The 21,386-nt window shown below is 44.8% G+C and overlaps 1 protein-coding gene across 1 annotated transcript in view; it reads right to left on the bottom strand.

Annotated features, from left to right (window-relative positions):
* Window positions 1–21,386, bottom strand: part of LOC131278939 (contactin-associated protein-like 3) — a 177,393-nt gene that overhangs the window by 121,452 nt on the left and 34,555 nt on the right. Inside the window, 1 exon segment of the mRNA XM_071215575.1 lies at window positions 11,386–11,579. Coding sequence (XP_071071676.1) covers window positions 11,386–11,511 — 126 coding nt within the window. The 5' untranslated portion in view covers window positions 11,512–11,579.

Genomic DNA, 21,386 nt, shown 5'->3' with positions numbered 1-21,386 from the left:
TGAAAGATCTCAAATAAATATATTAATGTCAGGCAAAATAAACTTGTGAGCAAAGATTATTACTAGAGACAAATAGGGACATCTCTTAATGATAAAAGAGTTGATTCCTGAGAAAAATTTAAACATTATAAATGAATAAAACCTGAGAGCCCAAAAATAGATGAAGTAAAATGTGACAGAACTGAAAACAGAAATAATTCAACAGTGATAGCCAGACTTCACTATATCACTATCAATAATTAATAGAATAAACAGAAAATCAGCAATGACATTGACGTTTGAACAATACTATCAACCAACTTGGCTAAACTGATACTTTTAGAACAACTAAAACAAGAATCTACAACAAGTATCAAGACATTGAAATGAGAAAAGGATAGGCTTATGGTGCCGGTACAATGAAAAATCCACATGCAAAAACTGAACTTAAACTTTTATCTCACTATACACAGAACTTAATCAAAATGGATCACAGGCCTCAATATAATTGCTAAAACATTGAAACTTCTTGAGGGAAACATGGCAGGTAACCTATACACACCTCAGTAATGTAAGGAGTTAGAAATGACAGTAAGATTAACAGTATGAATACAGGAATGTTTTTCTTTTAAAAGTGTTAAGAATATGATGGTGATACATGGGAAAATTACAACTAATGTAACTAAAAATAAAAAGAAATGACACTAATAGCACAATTGATCAAAGAAAAAAACAAGACTTCATAAAAATAAAATATGTTTTCCTTCAGAGACACCTTTAAGAAAATGAAAAATAAAGCCATAGATTGGGAGGAAATATTTGCAAATTATATATTGGATAAAGGATTTGTATCTAGAAGATATGACACTTATAACTCAATAATCAGAAGAACAACAATCCAATGAACAAATGAGCAAAATATATGAATGGACATTTCACCAAAGAAGACAGACAAAGCACTTGGCAGGAGCTTCAACATTTTTTATCATTAGGGAAATACCACCTAAAACCATAGTAAGATCCCATTACATGCGGACTAAAAGCTATAATAAAAGTCAGAATAACATGCTGGTGAGGATGTGGAGAACCTGGAAGCCCCCCGTCTTTCTAGTGAATCTGTAAAATGTTACAGTCACTTAGCAGTTTGACAGTTTCTTAAAAAGCCAAACCTAAACATTTCCTATGACTCAGCAACCGCATTCGAGGTTTTTACTGAGGATGTATGGAAACAGCCAGACAAAGACCTGCACCCCAGTGTCCACAGTGGCAAGATTTATAAGACTGGAAATGATTCCAAAGCCTGCTGGCTGGTGAATAAATAAAATAGGCAACTCCACCAATGGAAGCCACAAAGCAATGAAAAGAAATGGGCTCCTGACACATCCACAGCCTGGGAGGGACTCTGACATTGCCATTACAGAAACCAGCATGGAAGACAGCATGCTGTGTGTTCCCATTTATGTGACAAGCCAGAAAAGAGAGACCCCTGGGACAGAGAGCAGTCCAGTGCTTCCACTCACTTCCTTCTCGGTCCACCCTGCCCAGCCAAGACCTCGACTCTGAAGAGAGAGCTCTGGAGAAAGAGAAGGCAGATGGGTGGATTCGTTTGCCTTTAGGTCCATCGGTGTTTTGATGTGAACAACAAAAATCTCAAATTAGGCGATTCCCCTAAAGCACCCAGAGGCACGCTGGAGAGGGTGGGAGCAGAGGCTGCAGTCTTCAGACACTACACAGAGAACCTGGACGGGAGACTGGCCACACTCGAAACCCCAATACTTCAAAGAACAGTAGCCAAGAGGTGGGAGGTGTCCCTAAGTTGAAACAGCTCCATCTGTAGATGGTATTTGCGTGTGGAGAATCAGCTTCGCATTTCGATATGCTCTGAGCTTTCTGAAACAAGCTGACAGCAGAGCTTCCATCTATAAGAGCTTCGCAATTTCCACGGTGTTCACCATCCAGGACGCTTTAACGGCACAGGAAGCTCTCGGATTTCCCGAGTTTACAGAAGAAGAAAAAGTAACCAAAGCCCACCCAGGCTGTGAGTGGCCCACCGTGGGTTAGAGCCCAGGTCCCACGGCCCCAAGTCTGCAAGCTCCACAGCCCGCTACACCCACTCCTCCTGTCTATCCCACACGCCCACCTGCAGTCCACCCCCACATGCCCACCCCCAGCCAGCCCATCACCCCACAGGCCCAGGCCTACCCACCATTGTACCCTCACCCATGCACACTCACCCCCATCCCGTCCACCACCCCGCATGCCCACCCCCACCCCATCTACTCCCTGCATGCCCCCCGCATGCCCACCCCTGGTCCATCTCTCTAGAACTGTTGTACAGCAGGGCTTTGTGGCCCAATCAGGACCTACTTCGGCCATGGCCCAAGCCAGCAAACCTGCATTTGTAACATTTTACTAAGTTCTTGGATGTTTTTTTACTCACCTTAAAGTTTAGGATAAGTTGTTTCTCTACATTTATAAAAGCCTCTGTTGGACATCGCTTACCCCTCTCCCAGGGGAGGGGGCGGAGATCCTAACTGTGTAATTATAATCCCAATTACAGCTGATTCCATAGGGGAGCCCTGAAGGGGCCACAGGTGAGTGATGCAGCTGATGCCGGGCTTGAAATGCATGTAAATGGATACTGAGTAATTTCCTAAAGAAGAACTTGACAGCTCTCAGACAGCGGTCACCCACTGCATTACAGTCAGTGTTTTTTTCAGTGAGAACACAGGTTTAATTACAGTGGAATCCAGTAGGTATTTTGAAAATATTCCCTTGAGAAGTATATTTTAGGAATATGTTGCCTGCATTGAGAGATTCAGCGATGACTTAGCAAAGTATAGTTATTGAAGAGAAAAAATCTAAAGACATTCTGAAAGGTTTCATGTGCTGAAATGAATTTTTTAATTTCTTAACTAATTTCCTACTGTAAATTGACCATTTTTTAGCAGTGATTTTTTTCAGGTAAACACTGATGAAATGCTTTACATGACCTAAATTCATTTGTTTATGAAGCAGAGAGTAAAAGTGTCAGTGCCTGGCCTCACCAAATCTCACGTCCAAATGGAAGCCTGAGGAAACAGGAAAGAGCATTATTTCACACACAAGATACCGAGATTTTATTCCATGGTTTGACGTTGAGTTTAGTCATTGGTTACTGCCAGCAGGTCATGTCCAGAAGACCAGATGTAATTTAAATAAAAACTGAGTTCCGTAACGAGTAGGTTCTGCTGTGGAAAAATCAGTAGGACACAGACATGGGGGTCTAACTGGGGACAGAGCAGAGGCCCCTGCAGACACTTTCTGTGCCACTCCTGTAGTGCCCAACTTCTTCAGTTCATTCACAAAGGATGGTGAGCGGGGCACAGAAGCGTGCACACCTCAGAAACCCCCAGCAGAGGGGAGGGCGACACCGCAGGTGCCTCGAGAGCTCTCCTCTTCCTGCCTCCTCAGAAGCCTTGGTCTGCTGCCTCCACCTTCATTATTCTCTAAACAGCCGTGTTAGTTAGACATCGTCATCAGTTTCTGAAAGTCGTCATTCAAATAGGTGCTGATAAAACCCCTTAAGCAAGGAGCACTTTTTCTTACTGCTCAGAGAAAGAGACACTAAAAACAATGAATATCACCTCATGCATGTCGGAGGCCTTAGCGCCTGCTACACGTCTCTCAGAATAACGGCCGAGGTGACTGTTTCTCCAATTGCGCCAGCTGAGGTTGTGTTTACCTAGGCTCACTTGGTGAATGGGAGCAAGACGTGGAAACAGAACAAATCCACATCCCAGAATTCTCAAGAGATTCTTAATGGGGAGAACGTTTCATGTTACAGGTTTGTTACAGGCAAGGTAGTTGAAAATGGAGAGACCAGTAAGAAATATGCAGCATGGAGACCATATTTTAAAAATACACTTATTAAAATGGTAAATGGAAACATTGTTAATATATTTGTGTATATTTAGCCCTGCAGGGATGCTTCAAATTTATTTAGTTAATAATTAGCTTATGATACTCACTAAGAGATATTGCTCACTATTACTCAGACTTACAAGATTGCCATAAGCTTCTCTTGACACCAATTTATTTAAAAGCTGCAGGCAGGTAATGCAGCAGGTGACATAACAGGTGACCCAGTCAGGTGATGCAGCCACGTATCACAGCTGTGTGACACAGAAGCCGTTAAGGTGAGCTACACTTCATTCCTTCCTTTTATAAATATTCTCCAGATGATGCAAGTGACACAGTAAGTGATGAGCCAGGTGACACATCCAGGGATGCTACATGCTTCCACGGTGGCATGAGGCATTCCTCTTTAGTAGGAAGAGCCTTTGCAACATCAGTGACTTTCTCCCCCAGGTGACTTCCCAGGTGAGAGGAGAGAAGCCTGCATGGTTTTGACCAGCACTGTCCAATGGACATGTTGGAAATAATAAATTGCTCTGTATCTATACTGTGCAATTATGTAACCACCAGCCACACGTGGCTACTGAGCACTGGAAATGTGGGAGTCCAATCAGGGAACTGAACTCTTAACTCTATTTAACTTTAATTGATTTGAATTTAGAGTGGTATATGGATTGTGGCTACGGCATTGGAAGGTGCTGGTTTTGAAGCCCCGGGGAAGGAGGGACGGCATCTGTTGTAACACGGTCCTCACAAGGGACGTGCCACAGGGTCGGCACTCAGCGTGGCCGAGAGCTCCGCCTCCCCGCCAGGTGTCAGGGGCTCGTGGTGCATGCGTAGTCTGCCCATCGAGAATCAGGGCCTCCATCTGGGGCCTTTTACCAGAGCAATGTTGCCCGCTCAGAGCTGAGAGTCCACCCTTATCGGGTTTCTAAGGGAAAATTAGGGAAAACAGCTAGAGAGTTAACCCATGTTCAAATGTATCCTTAGAGAAGGCAAACGTGTTCTGTTAACCATTTACACAAATAGCCTGTTCAGCAGAATTGGAGAATATTTATAAAAGGAAGGAATGAAGTATAGCTCACCTTAATGGATTCAAATAAATCTTCTGATTTGATGACTTTGGGAATTTGATTTCCATGTAGCAGCAAGTTAGTTTCACAGAACACCTCTCATATTTAATTGAATAATTATAACTGTGTACTACCTTTCATGAATAATTGCTACCTCTACATGGTTAGTTTTAGCATATCATCCTATTTAAATGAGTTACACAAATTAACATTTCAATATACATATTCAATGTATACACTTTACAAGTACAATAGGAACTTCAGGAACTGACCCCCGCAATTCCACAAATCACGCCGGCTCTTCTTAACAGTGCTGACAGGGAGGAGGGCAGTTCCAGGCACTTAGCCTTTTACCTATATTGAAGGTAATCATAAAACAGAACTATTTAGAATAGCTTAGGAAGATTTCCATTAAGATATTTACATTGATTTGAAGTGACGCCAGCATTTATCTATGTAAACAGTAAAAATCTCAAGAACAAGTGCGCTCCTGCCTTGGCCGTCTGCACAGGCTCTGAGCTGACTGGCGCGGCTCCTTGGGCGCTTGGGCCAGCAGTGGGGCTGTCACGCCCTGTGCTCCTGACGCGTGGAGGCGTGGTGCTCTCTCCATCTCTAAGGCCCCTCGGCGGCTGGCCTAATTCTCGCACGCAGTGGGCTTCACCTTGGTGAAGGTTCGACGTGTTGGATTTTGCGGCCAGGCCTTGGGGAGGACGGCTGTCCCTCCCCATGGACGGCCCCTTCCGGGTTTGGCAGGTCGTGCTGGCTCACCTGGGAGTGGCTGGCACACCTGGGAAGCTCTCACCCGGCAGCCACACTCCCAGTGCTGCGCCAACCCTGAGCCTACCTTCCTCCCGGGCTGACTCAGAGAACTTCTCACGTGCCCTTTCCTAACGCTGGTCCCCAGTCTCCCCACAACCAGCTTGATGACAAGGTCCACCATTGGTCACCTCCCTGAGCGGCCTGATTGCAACGCCAGCCACGGGCTACCCTCCAGAAGGGCCTGGACATTGGAAGTGAAGGCTCCAGCTACTGGTCTTCTGAGACCTGCAAATGTGTTTGCCTGGCCTAGCTGTCGCCGGTAGGAGAGAATGTTGCAGTTAATCCACCTTTTGCCCATCAAAGCAGAAGCACCGTCTGTGCTTCCTCACCCGAGATGAACATGAGGCTGCATCTCTTGTCAAAGCCCGCTACATTCTGGCTGGATATTGGTTTTCAGGATGAAATTAAGTGCTAAGCGTTAGGGCAGATGCAAGAATAGGTGTGGCTGATAGATCCAAAGGAATCTTAGAACAGCCCTTTCCACTAAAAGGTGTATTTTTCAGGAGGTACGGCGGATTGAACCTGGCACCTTGTACATGGGAAGCAGGTGCTCAAACCACTGAGCTGCACCCACTCCTTAAAGATTTAATTTTTAAATAGAAAAAAAAAAAAACAAGAAAAACCAAAAACGACTTGAAAGGAAGCAGTGGCCTGCTCAGCTGTCATGTTCTGTGGGCACTCATTTCTCATGAAGCCAGGAGAGCATCTTCTCACTGGCTGCAAAACCCTTAGGCCTGTTTTCCAAGACGTCCTTCTCCGTGTGGTTTTCGCGCAGCCAACACATCCAGGAGAACCACCTGTCTCTCAAAACGAGCCGCACTGGCGCGGTCCAGGGTGGGCTCCGACTGGAGAGGGCTCGCCTCGCCCTCCCCACAGTGGCCCGGGCCGGGGGTCAGCGCGGGCTGGAAGCCTTCCCGAAGCCAGCAGCTCAGCGACTTACTAGATAATGGAGAGCTGGTTTCCTGGGGTGGGGGTCACGATGAAGACGCAGGTGAAGTTCTGGGGGTCTGGCCGAGCCAGGGAGCGCCCGCTGCCTGCTCGCCCGCCCCACCCCCCAGCGGACCCCTTTCTTACCGCGCCCTGGCTTCCCAGCAGGCTTCGTGGGGGTGCGCCCTCGGGGCTTCATCCCAGGCTAAGCGCTTTCCCCTGCAGCACCCACTGCAGCCCCAGCTTCCGCCCTCAGGACACCTGAGCAGAGGGGACATGGTCTGCTGAGCTCCCCCCACACACACAGGGGCCCTCGGAACGGCCTTGCACCCTCAGGTCGGGTCTGCTCACCTGAGCCTTTTAAATCCATCCAGAGCTCGGGTGGGGGAGGAAACAGAGATTCCTTGCCGCGCCTCGGCTAGATCTGGTGGGGGGGCCCAGCTGGCGCCAGCAGGGAGAGGGGAGCGCCGCCCTGCACCCGCGGGCAAGGCCCCAGGACAGGAAGGCGCTTGGGAGGAGGTGCCCCTGGGCCCCTGCGCAGCCAGGGCTGGGGGCGCACTGGCTGGTGCCTGAGCCCCGCGGGTGGGTGATTTGAGAGGCAGCGTGGGAAACTGATGCAAAGGCCCACGCGGCGGGGACTGACTGCCCACGGCCCCGGCCCCTGCCCGGCTGGGCTTGTCTCCCCAGCGGCCCATGGCTGTGAGCTTTTCCATGACTCCTGTGCACTTTTCAAGGGTTAAACCTGACCTTGAAACAACATTTACCCCGTTGACTTGAAGTTTTACCCAAGCCCTGTGATCTTGGAGAACAGTGAGGGTTAAGAAACCCCTGGGCCGCTTGTGTTTAAAGAAGGTTTATGAAAAGCACCAGCCCTCCCCGCATTTCGGGCCAGGCTTGGCCGCCTGCTTGGCCACCCGCTGGGCGCCGCCTTTGCCCCAGAGATCAGCTGATCCCTTCAATGTGAACAAAATGTTTGTCCACCAAAATTGTGCAAAGCTTTCCTCTGTTGTCCAGATGCCTGACTCTAAGGGCACCTTCCAGAAAGCACACTGCTGTCTGATCAACGCCCCCCCTCATCCCACCTCCCCACCTTCCCCCTGAAGAAACCCCTTTGCCCAATGAGCCGTTTGCTGAGCCTGCAGTCAGAGCGGCTCCGGGTTGCCACAGCCCCTTCCCCTGCTGAAGCAGCCCCTCCCCTTACAACGGTCCTCTAGGAGGAAGTCTGCCTCTGTTTTTGACACCTGCCACTGTCCCCCGGCATCGAGCTGAAACTCCATGTGTGCACGTGCGTGCATGTGTGTACATACATGCGTGTGCATAGGTATGCGGGCACGTGTGTACATGCACGTGTGCCATGAGCATCAAAGGCTGCTGGGGAGCAAGTCCTGGCCACTCGCACTAAGTAAAGAGGGTCCAGCGGCCCCGACGGTGTGTCGTGTCCATTCTGCTGAACTGCCTGAACACGGCTGTCCACACTATGCCTCCAGAGGGCCCTTTAAAGTGCATCTCACCTCAGACCCAGCCCCACGGACTCCACCTGCCACCTGGCGAGAGCAGGGAGCCCTTTGCAGGGTTTAGGAAGAGCCCATGATCCACCAGGGGCGTAAACACGGGCCTTCCCTGACCTCCGCTTTCGTGACTTTTCTCTCCCCACTCCTCAGAATGAGTGAGCTGTCCGTTCGAGCAATCCCTGGTCGTGTGTTCTCAGCGTGAAGTTCATGCAAAGTACAGATTTTTGTCCCTTTTTTATTAAGCCAGGGATCAGAACTAATAGTGAACACAAAGCATGGATACTGGGGGCTGGAAGCCCATGAAAAATTCATTTTCGTAAGTGGGACATTTTAGAAAGAAGGAGACAAGTGAGTCCTTCTCGGCCCTGAAGATAAAATCACAGACACTGGGGAAACTGCTCATACCAGAAAACCTCTGTACCCACATGACTATGAGGAAACACTGGATTTAACTAGGAATCTCCACTTGATAGGAAGAAATACCAAACAAAACATTTTTTAAAAATTTAAAAATCAGATCTATATACATGATGAGGACAATAAAACGCATATTATTTTCATTAATCAAGAGTGATAATATTTTAGGTAATGGAAATAAATATTCAAATTCATGAACATGGACCTTCACAATTCATGTCTACAACAAATGCCCAGGGAAAGGACAGATGGTCTAATAAATTTATTGTGAAACCAACTATGAATGACAGGGCTGGAGATACAGGCATCAGCCTGTGTTTATTTTAAATGAGTATAATAGAATGAACTATTACATATTGGTAAGTAAAATTTTACTTCTGTGAAAATAAAATTAGCTCTGGTTAAAAATATTAAAAAGAGGAAACAGATTACAATATAAATGGTAATGATAACTCAACTGATATTATCTAAGGGTAAATTATTCCAATTTAACCAGTTATCAGTAAGTAATAAACAAAAGTCTATTTTTAAAGGGAGCTTACACTTTGATGGGGAATGGGTGGGTAAGTCAAAATTAAGTTGTAACCTAAACTCTATTGCTACTGATCAGCTTGTCTGGTACATCTGACCTCTTTCCTATTGTTTGGATCATCCTAGCTCTATTTCTCTCTGAGAGTAAACAACAAGGGACCCATGGCTCACCTTTAGCAGGAAATTAAGAATTCTCCAAGTGTCTCCATGTCTCCTTTGAATTTGGCCAGCAGCATAAATCTTAATCAACATAGTGATATCAACAAGCATCACACAGCAGCCATCAGTTTTTACAGCTAAACCTGATTTAAACCACAGCCATAGATGAGATCATTTTTTTAAATTTTTTTATTTTTTATTGACTTTGTAATAATATTACATTAAAAATATATATGTGAGTTCCCATTCAACCCCACCCCCCACCCCCCCTCTCCCCCCCCCAACAACACTCGTTCCCATCATCATGACACATCCATTGGACCTGGTAAGTACATCTTTGTGCACCTCTGCACCTCATATACATTGGTTCACATCATGGCCCATACTCTCCTCTATTCCAGATGAGATCATTTTTGGTGTCAGCTCCCAGCCCATGTCTGCTGACCCTAGTTTGCCATAGTGTCTCCAGCACTTATTCTTGCAAAAGAAGTGGGTCAACCCAGTCAATGGCCCCAGTGAGGCATCACACAGATCTAGGTTCCCAGGGGGTGCCCCAAAGAGGTCATTGAATGTCCAGCGAGAAGTGCATTAAGTCACAGCTGAGATTCCTGCTTAGTTTGTGCAAATAACCTTCCCCTAGTCAAGATAACTCAGAGAGAAAACAGGTATCTGATTACAGTGTGGTGCCCCTGGTCTGTCAATCCAAACTAACCTTTCTAAATTTTTATTTTATAGTAAAAAAATAATATTTTCTTTCCCACCTGACCATATTTCATCAAGCTTGCCCCTTACAACATTTATTTCCAAACAGCCAACAGTGAACTCCCTTTAGTTTTGTTGGTGGAGCTTTCTTTTTAAATAGCCTCTCTCTTACACTCTTTCTTTTTAAATAGCCTCTCTCTTACAGGCTGTCTTTTACTGGGCTCACACCTCAGCCACAAATCGGATCATTCTAAACACTTGTCAAAGCTAAGCAAGGTTAAGCAAAGGTATAAGGGTTTCTTCAAAAATTACATAATGAAAACAATGTGGTAAATTACATTACTTTTAAAAATTCAGCAAATTTAAGCAAGTGAACATAATTTGCCTCAAAAAATGTTGGCATGCAGCAGTTTGATGAAAGATCATTGGTGTAAAATAACTCAGTCCCAAAGTATTCCTGACACAAAGACTTGCTAAATGTGGCCACAGGTAAATGAGATGCACCCCAGCTCCCCTTTAATGTATCTCCATTTCTGGACATGACAGGGAGATGTTCCAATACAGAAACCTCAGGTTAAAGAAGTAGTAAAAAAAAAAAAAAAAAAAAAAAAAGCAACTTCATTGTGTGCATTTAAAACAATGTGGAGGTGATGCCAAACACCAATGCTGTTGAGCAAAACCAAACCAGATTGCACACGATGCTGTCCATACTTTTAATAGAAGTACTAGGATTTAAACATTTTTCCAGTATTCTATGCATTATTTCACTTTTAGGTGTTTACTAAATATGCATATTTGTGGCTTGAATAGTGAACCTCCAAAATTCATGTCCATCTATGACACTTGGAATAAGGGACTTTGCAGATATATTTAATTTAAGAATTTTGAGATGATATTACCCTGGATTTAGGCTGGGTCCTAAAGCTGATGACTGGTGTCCTCATAAGAGAAAGGACTTGGAGATTTGAGACTCAAACTTGAGGGCAAATGTAGAGAAGAGGGTCCTGTGGGGAGAGAAGAGGCTCGGGTGATGCACCCACAAGCAAGGAACCACCAGAGGCCAGGGGAGGTGCGGAGCTGATTCCCGCTTAGAGCTGCAGAAGAAACCACCTGCCACCACCTCGACTTCAGAATTCTGGGCTTCAAAATTCTCTCACAGTGAGTGTAAGAATAAATGTCTGCTGTTTTAAGCCACCTGGTTTGTGGCAAGTTTTCACAGCAGACCTAGAGAGCTAATGCAGTGTGTATCATTTGAACATACATGAAAACCTTTGTAAGGTAACTGAGGTTCTGTTTCTCTACTCAACGTGAGGCTGGGGCCGCTGGATGGAGAAATGAGAACAACATGGGCTCAGGACCAAAGAACATACCGAGATGGTCTCCTCCCGCCGGTACTGCTTCTAGTTCCTGCCACTGTCGCTGGACATCAGAAGATAGCTGGTCACCCAGTTGGAGCTCCCATACCCGCCCTGCGTGGCCATGGTAGTGACCTCCATCCTCTCTCCAAGGTCAATCTGCAACCACTGGTACTTGTTGGACACAAGCGGAGTCCAGCCCCCAGCTCCTTTCATGTGAAAAACAAAACAAAACAAAAAACAAACAGGAGAAAGGAGGAAATATTAAAGTCCATTTTAAAGGACTCTGCTTTTGTAAAACCTGGAATAAATATGCTCATAATCATAAGAAATGAAGAAGAACGTGCAGGGCTTATACAAGGATGAGCTCGGAACTGCTCACTGGCTCTTCAGAGTGTGTGTGGAGTCCAGGTGTCCTGGGGGGGGGTACGCTCTGGGAGTGGGTGGGCTCCCCCAGGAAGACCACCTGCCCTCAGAGCCAGTGTGCTGCTGGCCCACAAACTCAGGGCATCAGCATCCAGCCTTCTCACACCTTCACTGGATGTCAGGGGTGCATTTAACCGATGGTGGAGCCAAGCATCTACCCATGTTTAGTGCTGGGAATGCACGGGCACTCCTGACTTGGAGGAGAACTTGACATACAAAGCACAATTACTACCTCAGGCTACTGCTGGCAGTGCCCAGGTGGGGACTGATGACAAAGGAACTGTGGGATAATCTTTCTAAGAGGGGGAGCCCCAAGGAACAAACTGCAACCTCAACATTTTTGCAAGACAGAGAATGCCAACACTACAAAACAACTGGGAGCAAAAAGAGAAAATAAACGGACCCAGCACAGCAGACACTGTCTGCACCCTCTGTTCCCTGTCAAGTGAAGAAATTCATGGGAGATGGGCAACAATATCTGGGGGATGGGGCAAGGGTGTGACCCCCAAAGTGGGATCTGGTCATGTAAGGGCAGGCACATTTTAAGGGGGTGTGCAATCTAAAGGCCAGGCTTCCAAATGCAGAACTTTTGAGCAAGAAAAATGGCAATGGGTGGTGAAAGGGTAAGAGAAAAAGGGAAAATCCAGGCCCTGCAAGGTGAAGAGAACCATAGTATTTAAGGATTTGGAGCACCCACCCCACCAAAACAAAGAAAAAACAATGTGCCTAGAAGTTGTCAGACAGACAAAATGCTGCTGGACAGGATGTTGGGAGACTGAAAGTGGCATCAATACCACCAAAACAGCAAGGAGGTGAGTGAAATCACAGAGAACTGAGAGCACAAGGCAACAAATACTCATGAACCACTGAGGAAAATCCCTGCCCTCTTAAACCAACATGAAGAAGGAGACACTAATGCTACACTCCACACAAAATTAAATATACTCAAATGAGCTTTGAGTATACACTAACCCCAGCACCAACCACAAGTTCAGTAAAAGTGACAGAAGAGGCCTGTATAGAGAGGTCACATCTGAGTCCAACTCTATCACACTCAGGAGCACAAATTCCAAAGTAGGGCTCACTGGCAAGGCACTGAACTCCAGAGTCATCTGCCATGACCATAGAACCTGTGTGTCTCTGTAGCCCTCAGGAGTACCAGTACCTAGGGTTGTATCTGCTTTGGCTGTCTCTGGGGTCCTGCTGAGATGTGTGTAAGCATGACCCCTCTGATGACCTCCCAATTCATTCTCTTACCCATATATACTAATTTGTCTTTACCATTTCCCCCTTTTATTCAAGATATTTTTCTAGTTGCATCACCAGCCGGTGATTGGTAGTAATCCCTCTATGCCAGGGAGGTTCATCCCCAGGAGTCATGTCCCATTCTGGGGGGAAAGTAATGCATTTATATGCTGAATTAGGCTTAGAGAGTGGCCACATTTGAGCATACTCAGGAGACTTGAATCTCTGGACTGGCCATGTGCCAACTGGGCCCTAAGTCTCAGCAGAGTTGCAATTCCTACTGGTTTGTTGGACTTCCCAGGTCAGCTAACAGGGAGTTGAAGATGGTCAACCACCACACCAGGGAACTGACAGTGCCTACAACTGCAAGCAGGAGAAACACATCCATCAGCCATGTGGGATCTAAACCCCCTCTTGATTTAGAGGTGGAGTGGACATCACTATCACAGGGTCCACAGGATAGAGGAAAAAAATGTGGATTAGAGTGGACATACTGGTATTCTACTATAGAACTTTTGTGCCTCTAGCTGTGGAAGAAATTGTATCATTGATGTAAAGACAGTGGCCACAGTAGTTGCTGAGGGCAAGGAGAGGGAAGAAGAGATGTGATGTGGGGCCATTTTGGGGCCATGACCCACTGGATGCACTGGGGGAGAGTGTAAACGACAATGTAAACCACAAACCATATAGTGTAGCAGTGCTCCAAAATGTATTCAACAAATACAATGAATGTGCCACAGTGATGAAAGAGGTTGATGATGTGGGAGAAGTGCGGGCATTGGGATTTGGGGTATATGGAAACCGCTTATATTTTTTAATGTAAAATTTGTTGTGATCTATGTATCTTTAAAAAATAGTTTAAAAAATAAAAAAATAAAATAGAATTTTATACATATGAGCTTTGAGGATCTGAAAATCCACCTGAGTCAGAAATCTAAATCTCAGAACAAACATGGACCAAAAAAGAGGGAGAAATGAAAAGTGAATTGATTTACCTCAGGAAGGAAATGGAAGGAAAACACAAATTACCTCAATAATAAGGCATAAATGGCAAGATGCCTGAGGGAGAAGAGAATCAAATGGAAAAACAATAAGAGACACCAAAGAAAGGCAGGAAAACATGAGAATAAAATTAAGAGAAAAAGTAAAAAGTCACAGAGAAAGTAATGATATGGAAGATAGGCAAGAAGGAATGATACACATATTACTGGAATCCTTGAGAAGAAAAACACAGTGGTGGGGTGAAAATTACTAAAGACAATAATCCAAGTGAAACTTTCCACAAAAAGAAAAAGAACTCACAGACATTAAGATGCGCACAAGGGGTGCCATGCCACGCAGGGGTGTCCCCCATGTAGGGGAGCACCGCGCGCAAGGAGTGCACCCTGTAAGGAGAGCTGCCCAGTGTGAAAGAAAGTGCAGCCTGTCCAGGAATGCTGCCACACACACAGAGACATGGAGAGCTGACACAACAAGATGACACAACAAAAAGAACACAGATTCCTGTGCGACTGACAACAGCAGAAAGCAGACAAAGAAGATGCAGCAAATGGACACAAAGAACAGACAACCAGGGTGGGGGAGGGGGGAAGGGGAGAGAAATAAATAAATACATAAATTTAAAAAAAAAGATGCATCCAACAGCCTTGGTAAGTACAAGCATCAGTAAAACACATAGCTCAATGGAATAGGCCAAAGATTCCAGAATCACATCCGAATATATGTAGAAATTCTGCATGTGAAAAAAGTGCATCTCAAAAACCAGGAAAAGGTGTTTTTTTAAATAAATGGTGCTGGGACAACCAGGTTGCCCTTTGGGGGAAAAAAAATAAAAGTAGATCAATATTTCACAACATATACAAGAATCAACTCCCAATGGATCAAGGATCTACACTTAAAAATGAAACCACACAAGTACTTGAAGAGAACTTGCATGAATTCCTTTCTAATCTTGTTTTATTTTTATTTTCCTCTCTCTCTACTTTTGAAAAAATGTTACATTAAAAAAATATAAGAGGTTCCCATATACCACCCCCCCCCCTCACCCCACTCCTCCCATATCATCAACCTCTTTCATCATGGCACATTCATTGCATTTGGTGAATATACTTTGGAGCACTGCTGCACTATATGGATCATGGTTTACATTGTAGTTTACACTCTCCCTCAGTCCCCCCAGTGGACCATGGCAGGACATACAATGACCAGCATCTGTCCCTGCAGTACCACCCAGGACAACTCCAAGTCTTGAAAATACTCCCACATCATATCATTTTTTCCCTTTCCCTGCCTTCAGCAGCTACCATGGCCACTTTCTCCATATCAATGCTACAATTTCTTCCATTACTCATCACAATAGTTCCATAGTAGAATATCAGTAAGTCCACTCTAATTCATACTCTATTCCTCCATCCTGTGGACCCTAGGATGGTTATGTCCACTCCACCTCTACATTGAGAGGGGGCTTATATCTCACATGGATGATGGATGCAATTCTCCTGCTTGCAGTTGTAGGCACTCTTGGCTCCCTGGTGTGGTAGTTGACCTTCTTCACCTAACCCTAACCCTAACCCTAACCTTTTTTAATCTTGATATAGGATAAAGCTTTTTTATTGGAGAAAATATCTGTAACATATCTCATACACAACACTAAATATGTAGAAGTATAGTTGAATAAACTGCAGGACATCCACATAATGGAGAACTATGAAGCTATAAAAAAAAAAAAAAGAGTAAGATCTCCAAGAACCAATATGGGCTGACTCCCAGTATGTATTACTAAATGAAAGTAGTGAAGCTCCAAAGACTATCTAGAGTCTGCTACCCTGTAAGAGAAAGAAGGGGGAATAAGGAAATAGCTAACAACTGCTCATTTATGGAAAAGTGATGGAGTATAAACCAGAAGCTGCAGAGGTGGCCCACCCACAGGGGTGGGAGGAGAAGGCACAGAGCAATGGGAAGGGATGGCAGGGCTACTCAGGGGTCAGATATCCCTGAGCATCTTGTGCAGAGCTCTGACTGAGCACCACTGTGAAGTGCCATACTGTCTCCACCTGCTCCAGAAGCAGGCAGTCGAAGCAAATGGGAAAACCGAGATGGACTAGAGACACCAATAAATGAACCTGTGTTTTAGACAAACACCCAGGCACACTGGCTACAGGATGGTGTTCAATTTATATAAGAGATGTGTATGAGTGTGTGCATGTGTGCACAGTGGTTTGTGTGCACACGTATTTCCTAGGTCTGCCTGCAAGGCCAGGGAGCCACAAAATCCAGGAGCTCCGAGTAACCCCACCTCCAGAGAATGATTTCTAAACACCATTCTCCAATAACTTGAGCAGGGATCCTTGCAGAATGGTTGGTCCTGGGCTGAGGCAGGGAAAGTACAAGATGAGCCTAGAACATCTTACAGTGCAGGAAAGTAAGTGCTCAGAGGAGGGGCTTCTCAAAGAATGCAAGGAGTCCACACCAAAACAAACAAACAAAATCACATAAAATCATGCTTGGGGTGGGGAGCTCTTCCTCTGAGGGGAATCCCAATTAGTAAATGTGGGAGGAGTATCAGAGGGCAGCACCATTGGGCAAACACCAGATTAATGAGTGTCCTGGATGGGACCTGATGAATGCTAAAGTTGGAGTGTGAAAAATGAGGAAAACAGCTTTGCCTATCTCAACACATCTCCCCCAAGACACAGTCACCCTCACAGGAAGAGAGTCACTTCCAGTGGAGAAGGACAAGGGGTCCAGGTGGACCTCAAGGCAGATCCATGTCAAAGGCCTATGTTATGAAGCACTGTAACTGATCATAAATTAACAAATACATTTTAGCCCACTGAATTGTATTTTAGGCACGTATTAACCCTTGATATATTACAATATAGCTTTGATATATGTTACTCTTTAAAAATATCCAGAAGCAATATCTGTAACTATTGTGACTCACTGAACTGTAATTCAGATGTTTTGTTTCTTTGATGTCACTGCTGTTTTGTAAACTGTATAATCTTTACCTTATAACTGAACGTAAGGAAATGATTAGTAACTGGCCCTTGCTCATATCCCTTTGTTTTGTTTTGCAACCCTGAAGTCTGATTGTCCTGTAGGTAGCCTTCAATGTTTATACAAAATAACATGACAGTCCAGAACGGACCAAGCCAGTTCTAATGAATTAGTCTGCGTGACACGTGCAAGAGTGTAAACCTTAAACTTTCAGTGATGTGAGTGTGTCATCAAGCTGCACAGACTCAGAATTAGACAACCTCTAACCTGACCTCTCTTTCTAGCCTCACAGCATGAGTGGGAGTGATGCCCAACTTCCACTCCCATATCCCACTATCATTTTCTACATAACCCACCTCCTCGTTCAGTGTCACAAAAAAACCACAGTACTTCCAATTCAGGGAGACAGGTTTGAGGACTGGTCCACAGCCAAATTAGTAACAAATAGTACAAATCGATAAGATCAACTTAGTAACAAATAGTACAAATAGATAAGCTCAACTTAGTAGCAAATACTACAAATACATTAGCTCAACTTAGTAACAAATAGTACAGATCAATAAGACCAACTTAGTAACAAATACTAACTTAGATAAGATCAACTTAGGTACAAACAGTACAAATAGATGACCTTATTAATGAATGTTAATAGCACAAATAGATAAGCTCAATTTAGAAACAAATAGTACAAATAGATAAGGTCTACTTAGTAACAAACTGTACAAGGAGAGTTAGGTAAGAGAGTGGCTTAAGTCAATAGCAAATGCTCTTCAACCAAGACACTTGGGGCACAGGCCTTTACCTGGATGAAGGAATTATTAGTGCAGTGACTTATAAAAGAGGTGAGTTCACCGGGGGTTTTTCAGTTAAAAGTTTCCTAAATGGTCACAAATGCAGATGCTCTTTTATCTGTTGCCTCCATTTTTAATCTGCAAGGATCTGAAAAAGCTGCTACAATGGTGGCCTGAGTATTTCAGTTAGGTAAGGAGTGGAGGCACCTGGGGATTCTGCTAGACTATCTGGTCTAGAAGAGTGTGCTTATCTCCCTGTACAGATGAGGAAAAGGAGATCCCAAGACTGAGTAAAATTTGTCCATAAATTTGTCCATAAATTTGTCCATAAATTTGTCCAGTATCCTCCAGGTTATGGTGGTGCTATTTTTAAAGAAAAACTTTAAAATTTATTTGAGCATGTTATTTTTGAAATCAGCCTTTTCACTTTTTTACCTGATCCCCAAATTATGATTCAACAGAGGCACATTTCACTCCAAGAATGTACTGAAGTAAAGTATCAAATTCACACTGCCATCTGGCTGTAAACGACGTGGCTGCAAGGTCCCCATGCAGGGTAGTTTCTGCCTGGAAGCCTGTGCATTCCACAAGGCAGGCCACCTCAGGGTCACCATCACCACCACCACCGCAGGGAGAGAGAGGGAAAGGTGCGGACTTCCCTCTGGGTGGACCACCTGGCAGGAGAAGCCATCCCCATCCCTGGTCTACTTAGTCAAGGGAGCATCACATGAGGGGCCGTCTCTGGCATTTAAGGGGTGCAGGGCAGTGAGAGCTCAGGATGCAGAGGCCAAGAAAGCAGCAGAGCACTTAGGTGGGGTGCCTATGTTTCACTCAAGCAAATGGCTTCACTGAAATTGCCACCAAGCTTCCCTCTGAGATAATTGCACTGTTTCAGATGTAAATCATCCGTTTGTGCTTTTTTCCTCCTTACATAATTGCTCCTAATTTACAGGCTCCAGAAAAGTCCCTGTGAGGGTGAGAGAGAAAGGGGTGGGGTGTCCGGTTGTTTCTGGGGTGAGAGTCTATCTGGATTTACCCCTTTCTGACACTCGGGTGACTTTCTCACTGAGGAATTTTGTTTAAATTCCACCCCTGCCCTGGTGCTGAAGGGTTGGTAAGCATTTCTATTAGCACATCATCACCACCAACAAAAGCCAACTACAAGTGAATGTAGCATATATTTTGAGAATTTACAGTATTTCTTTATTATTGGGGGGGGGATGACTCATGTTTTTTATTATTCATTTTTTAAAAATATTACATTCAAAAAATATGAGGTCCCACTCAACCCCACCACCCCCACCCCACCACTCTCCCCACAGCAACACTCTCTCCCATCATCATGACACATCCATTGCATTTGGTAAGTACATCTCTGGACATCGCTGCACCTCATGGTCAATGGTCCATATCATAGCCCATACTCTCCCATGTTCCATCCAGTGGGCCCTGGGAGGATCTATAATGTCTGATAATTGTCCCTGAAGCACCACCCAGGACAACTCCAAGACCCAAAAATGCCTCCACATCTCATCTCTTCCTCCCATTCCCCGCGCCCAGCAGCCACCATGGCCACTTTTCCCACACCAATGCCACATTTTCTCTGTGGACCTTGGACTGGTTGTGTCCATTGCACATCTATGTCAAGAGGGGGTTTAGATTCCACATGGATACTAGATGCAATCCTCCTGCTTTCAGTTGTAGGCACTCTAGGCTCCATGGTGTGGTGGTTGACATTCTTCAACTCCATGTTAGCTGAGTGGGGTAAGAGACTCCAGACTTCAAGCCTTGGGTTTCCCACTCTTGAGATGGGAGGGAGAAGAGAAACCAGTAGGACCATTTTCCTTCATCCGGGATTCCACGCTTTGGGCCTGTAGGTGCAGCTTTCCTCCTCCGAAGAGGATGCCCTTAAGAAAGAGACACCCCCAGGTCAGGGCTTTCCATGCCCAGGAGAGTAAGCCACAGAACTGGTTTCTGATTAGTGCACCACACTCCCTTGTTGACACAGATTCCCTCTGCAGAGGGACCCCTTGCCTGGCAGTTCCCAGGGGACCCAGCGGATGTGGGTCATTGGAGACTGACAAGGTCATGGAGATGACCCTGGGAATAAAGAGAGAGCCCTACTTGGCTGCCCCCAAAGGAGTGTCCAGAACCCAGGCCCCACCAGCCTGCTCCCTCTGTGCTATGATGCCGGCAGGACCAGCAGGCAGGGGCACTCACTCGTCTTTTCATGGTAAGTGAACTTCCAAACCAACATACAATCATCTACACATGTGAAAGCCACTCTGCCAGGTTTCCTTTCTGTCCTTTTCCACAATTTCAATGTGTGCTCTTTATTTGAAACAATGTATTCACAAAAAAATATGATATCACCAATTGTTTGCATTAGAAATAAAACACAAACTCTCCTGCAGACCTATGGGCAATTCAGAAATGTGGCAAAATCTCCTTTATAAACAGCCTAAGTAATATGTGTGATTCTGCATACATTACCTAAAGTTACTGATCCATTCTGAGTAAATCCTTTCTCCTGCCACAGGATAGAAACACCAACATTTCTCCACTCCCCACTCCCCCTAAGTAACTGACAAAGGAACGGCGGGTTCCTATACCATCCCACTGGAATAGAAAGTGCACTTTTGCCTACTCAGAATCCACTCTCATTTTCTTTCATTTTGGGGGCCACCACCATCATTTCCCCACCCAACGCACCGAGGTTAGTGGTCGAAGGGTCCATCCATGTTGCCAAGATTTCTGACATTGGTAGGAAATACTAAGGAGAGTTGCTTTTTATGTATGTTGCAAACAAGCCCTGTAGTGGACATATGTATATTATGTATATATATATTTAGTGGGTATTTTTTCCTAAGATTATGTCTTGAGAAAATTTTTTGTAAATGGCAATTCTCAAAGAGAAGTTTTTTAAAAAAATTTTGATCAAACCCAGGCTGTTATTTCTCTGTTATGCATTATAATTTTGTATCCTATTGAAAATTTCATTGTCTACTCCAAGATCATAAGGATACTTTCATATGCTTTCTTCTAGACATAGGAAAACTTTATTTTTATGTTTTGGACTTTATTCAGAAAAAAAAATTCATAAAAAAACTCATAAAAAAGATACCCCTATAAATTAATGGTCAAAACACCTGTCTAGATACTTCACAAAAGAAAATATATGAATGGTGTATTAGCCAAAATGGTGCTGATGCAAAGTACCAGGAATCTGTTGGCTTTTATAAAGGGTATTTATTTGGGGTAGGGGCTTACAGATACCAGGCCATAAAGCATAAGTTTCTTCCCTCACCAAAGTCTATTTCCACATGTTGGAGCAAGTTGGCTGCTGAAATTCAGTCTTTGTCTTCCTCTTCCTCTTCCCCTTAAGACTTCGTGGTCCCAGGTTTTTCCAGAATCAGCTGTAGGCTGGGATACGTCTCATCTCTCTCTAAGGGCTCATTTATCTCCAGGCTCAGCTGCTTTGTTCTCTTTGCAAGTTCAGCTATAGCTATCAGGCTCTCTTTCTCCAAGCGCATCTGCCATGTCTTTGGGGCCATC

The sequence above is a fragment of the Dasypus novemcinctus genome, chromosome 6 (genome assembly GCF_030445035.2).
Source record: "Dasypus novemcinctus isolate mDasNov1 chromosome 6, mDasNov1.1.hap2, whole genome shotgun sequence".
Lineage (NCBI taxonomy): Eukaryota > Metazoa > Chordata > Mammalia > Cingulata > Dasypodidae > Dasypus > Dasypus novemcinctus.
This window is presented reverse-complemented; position numbering and strand designations above follow the sequence as displayed.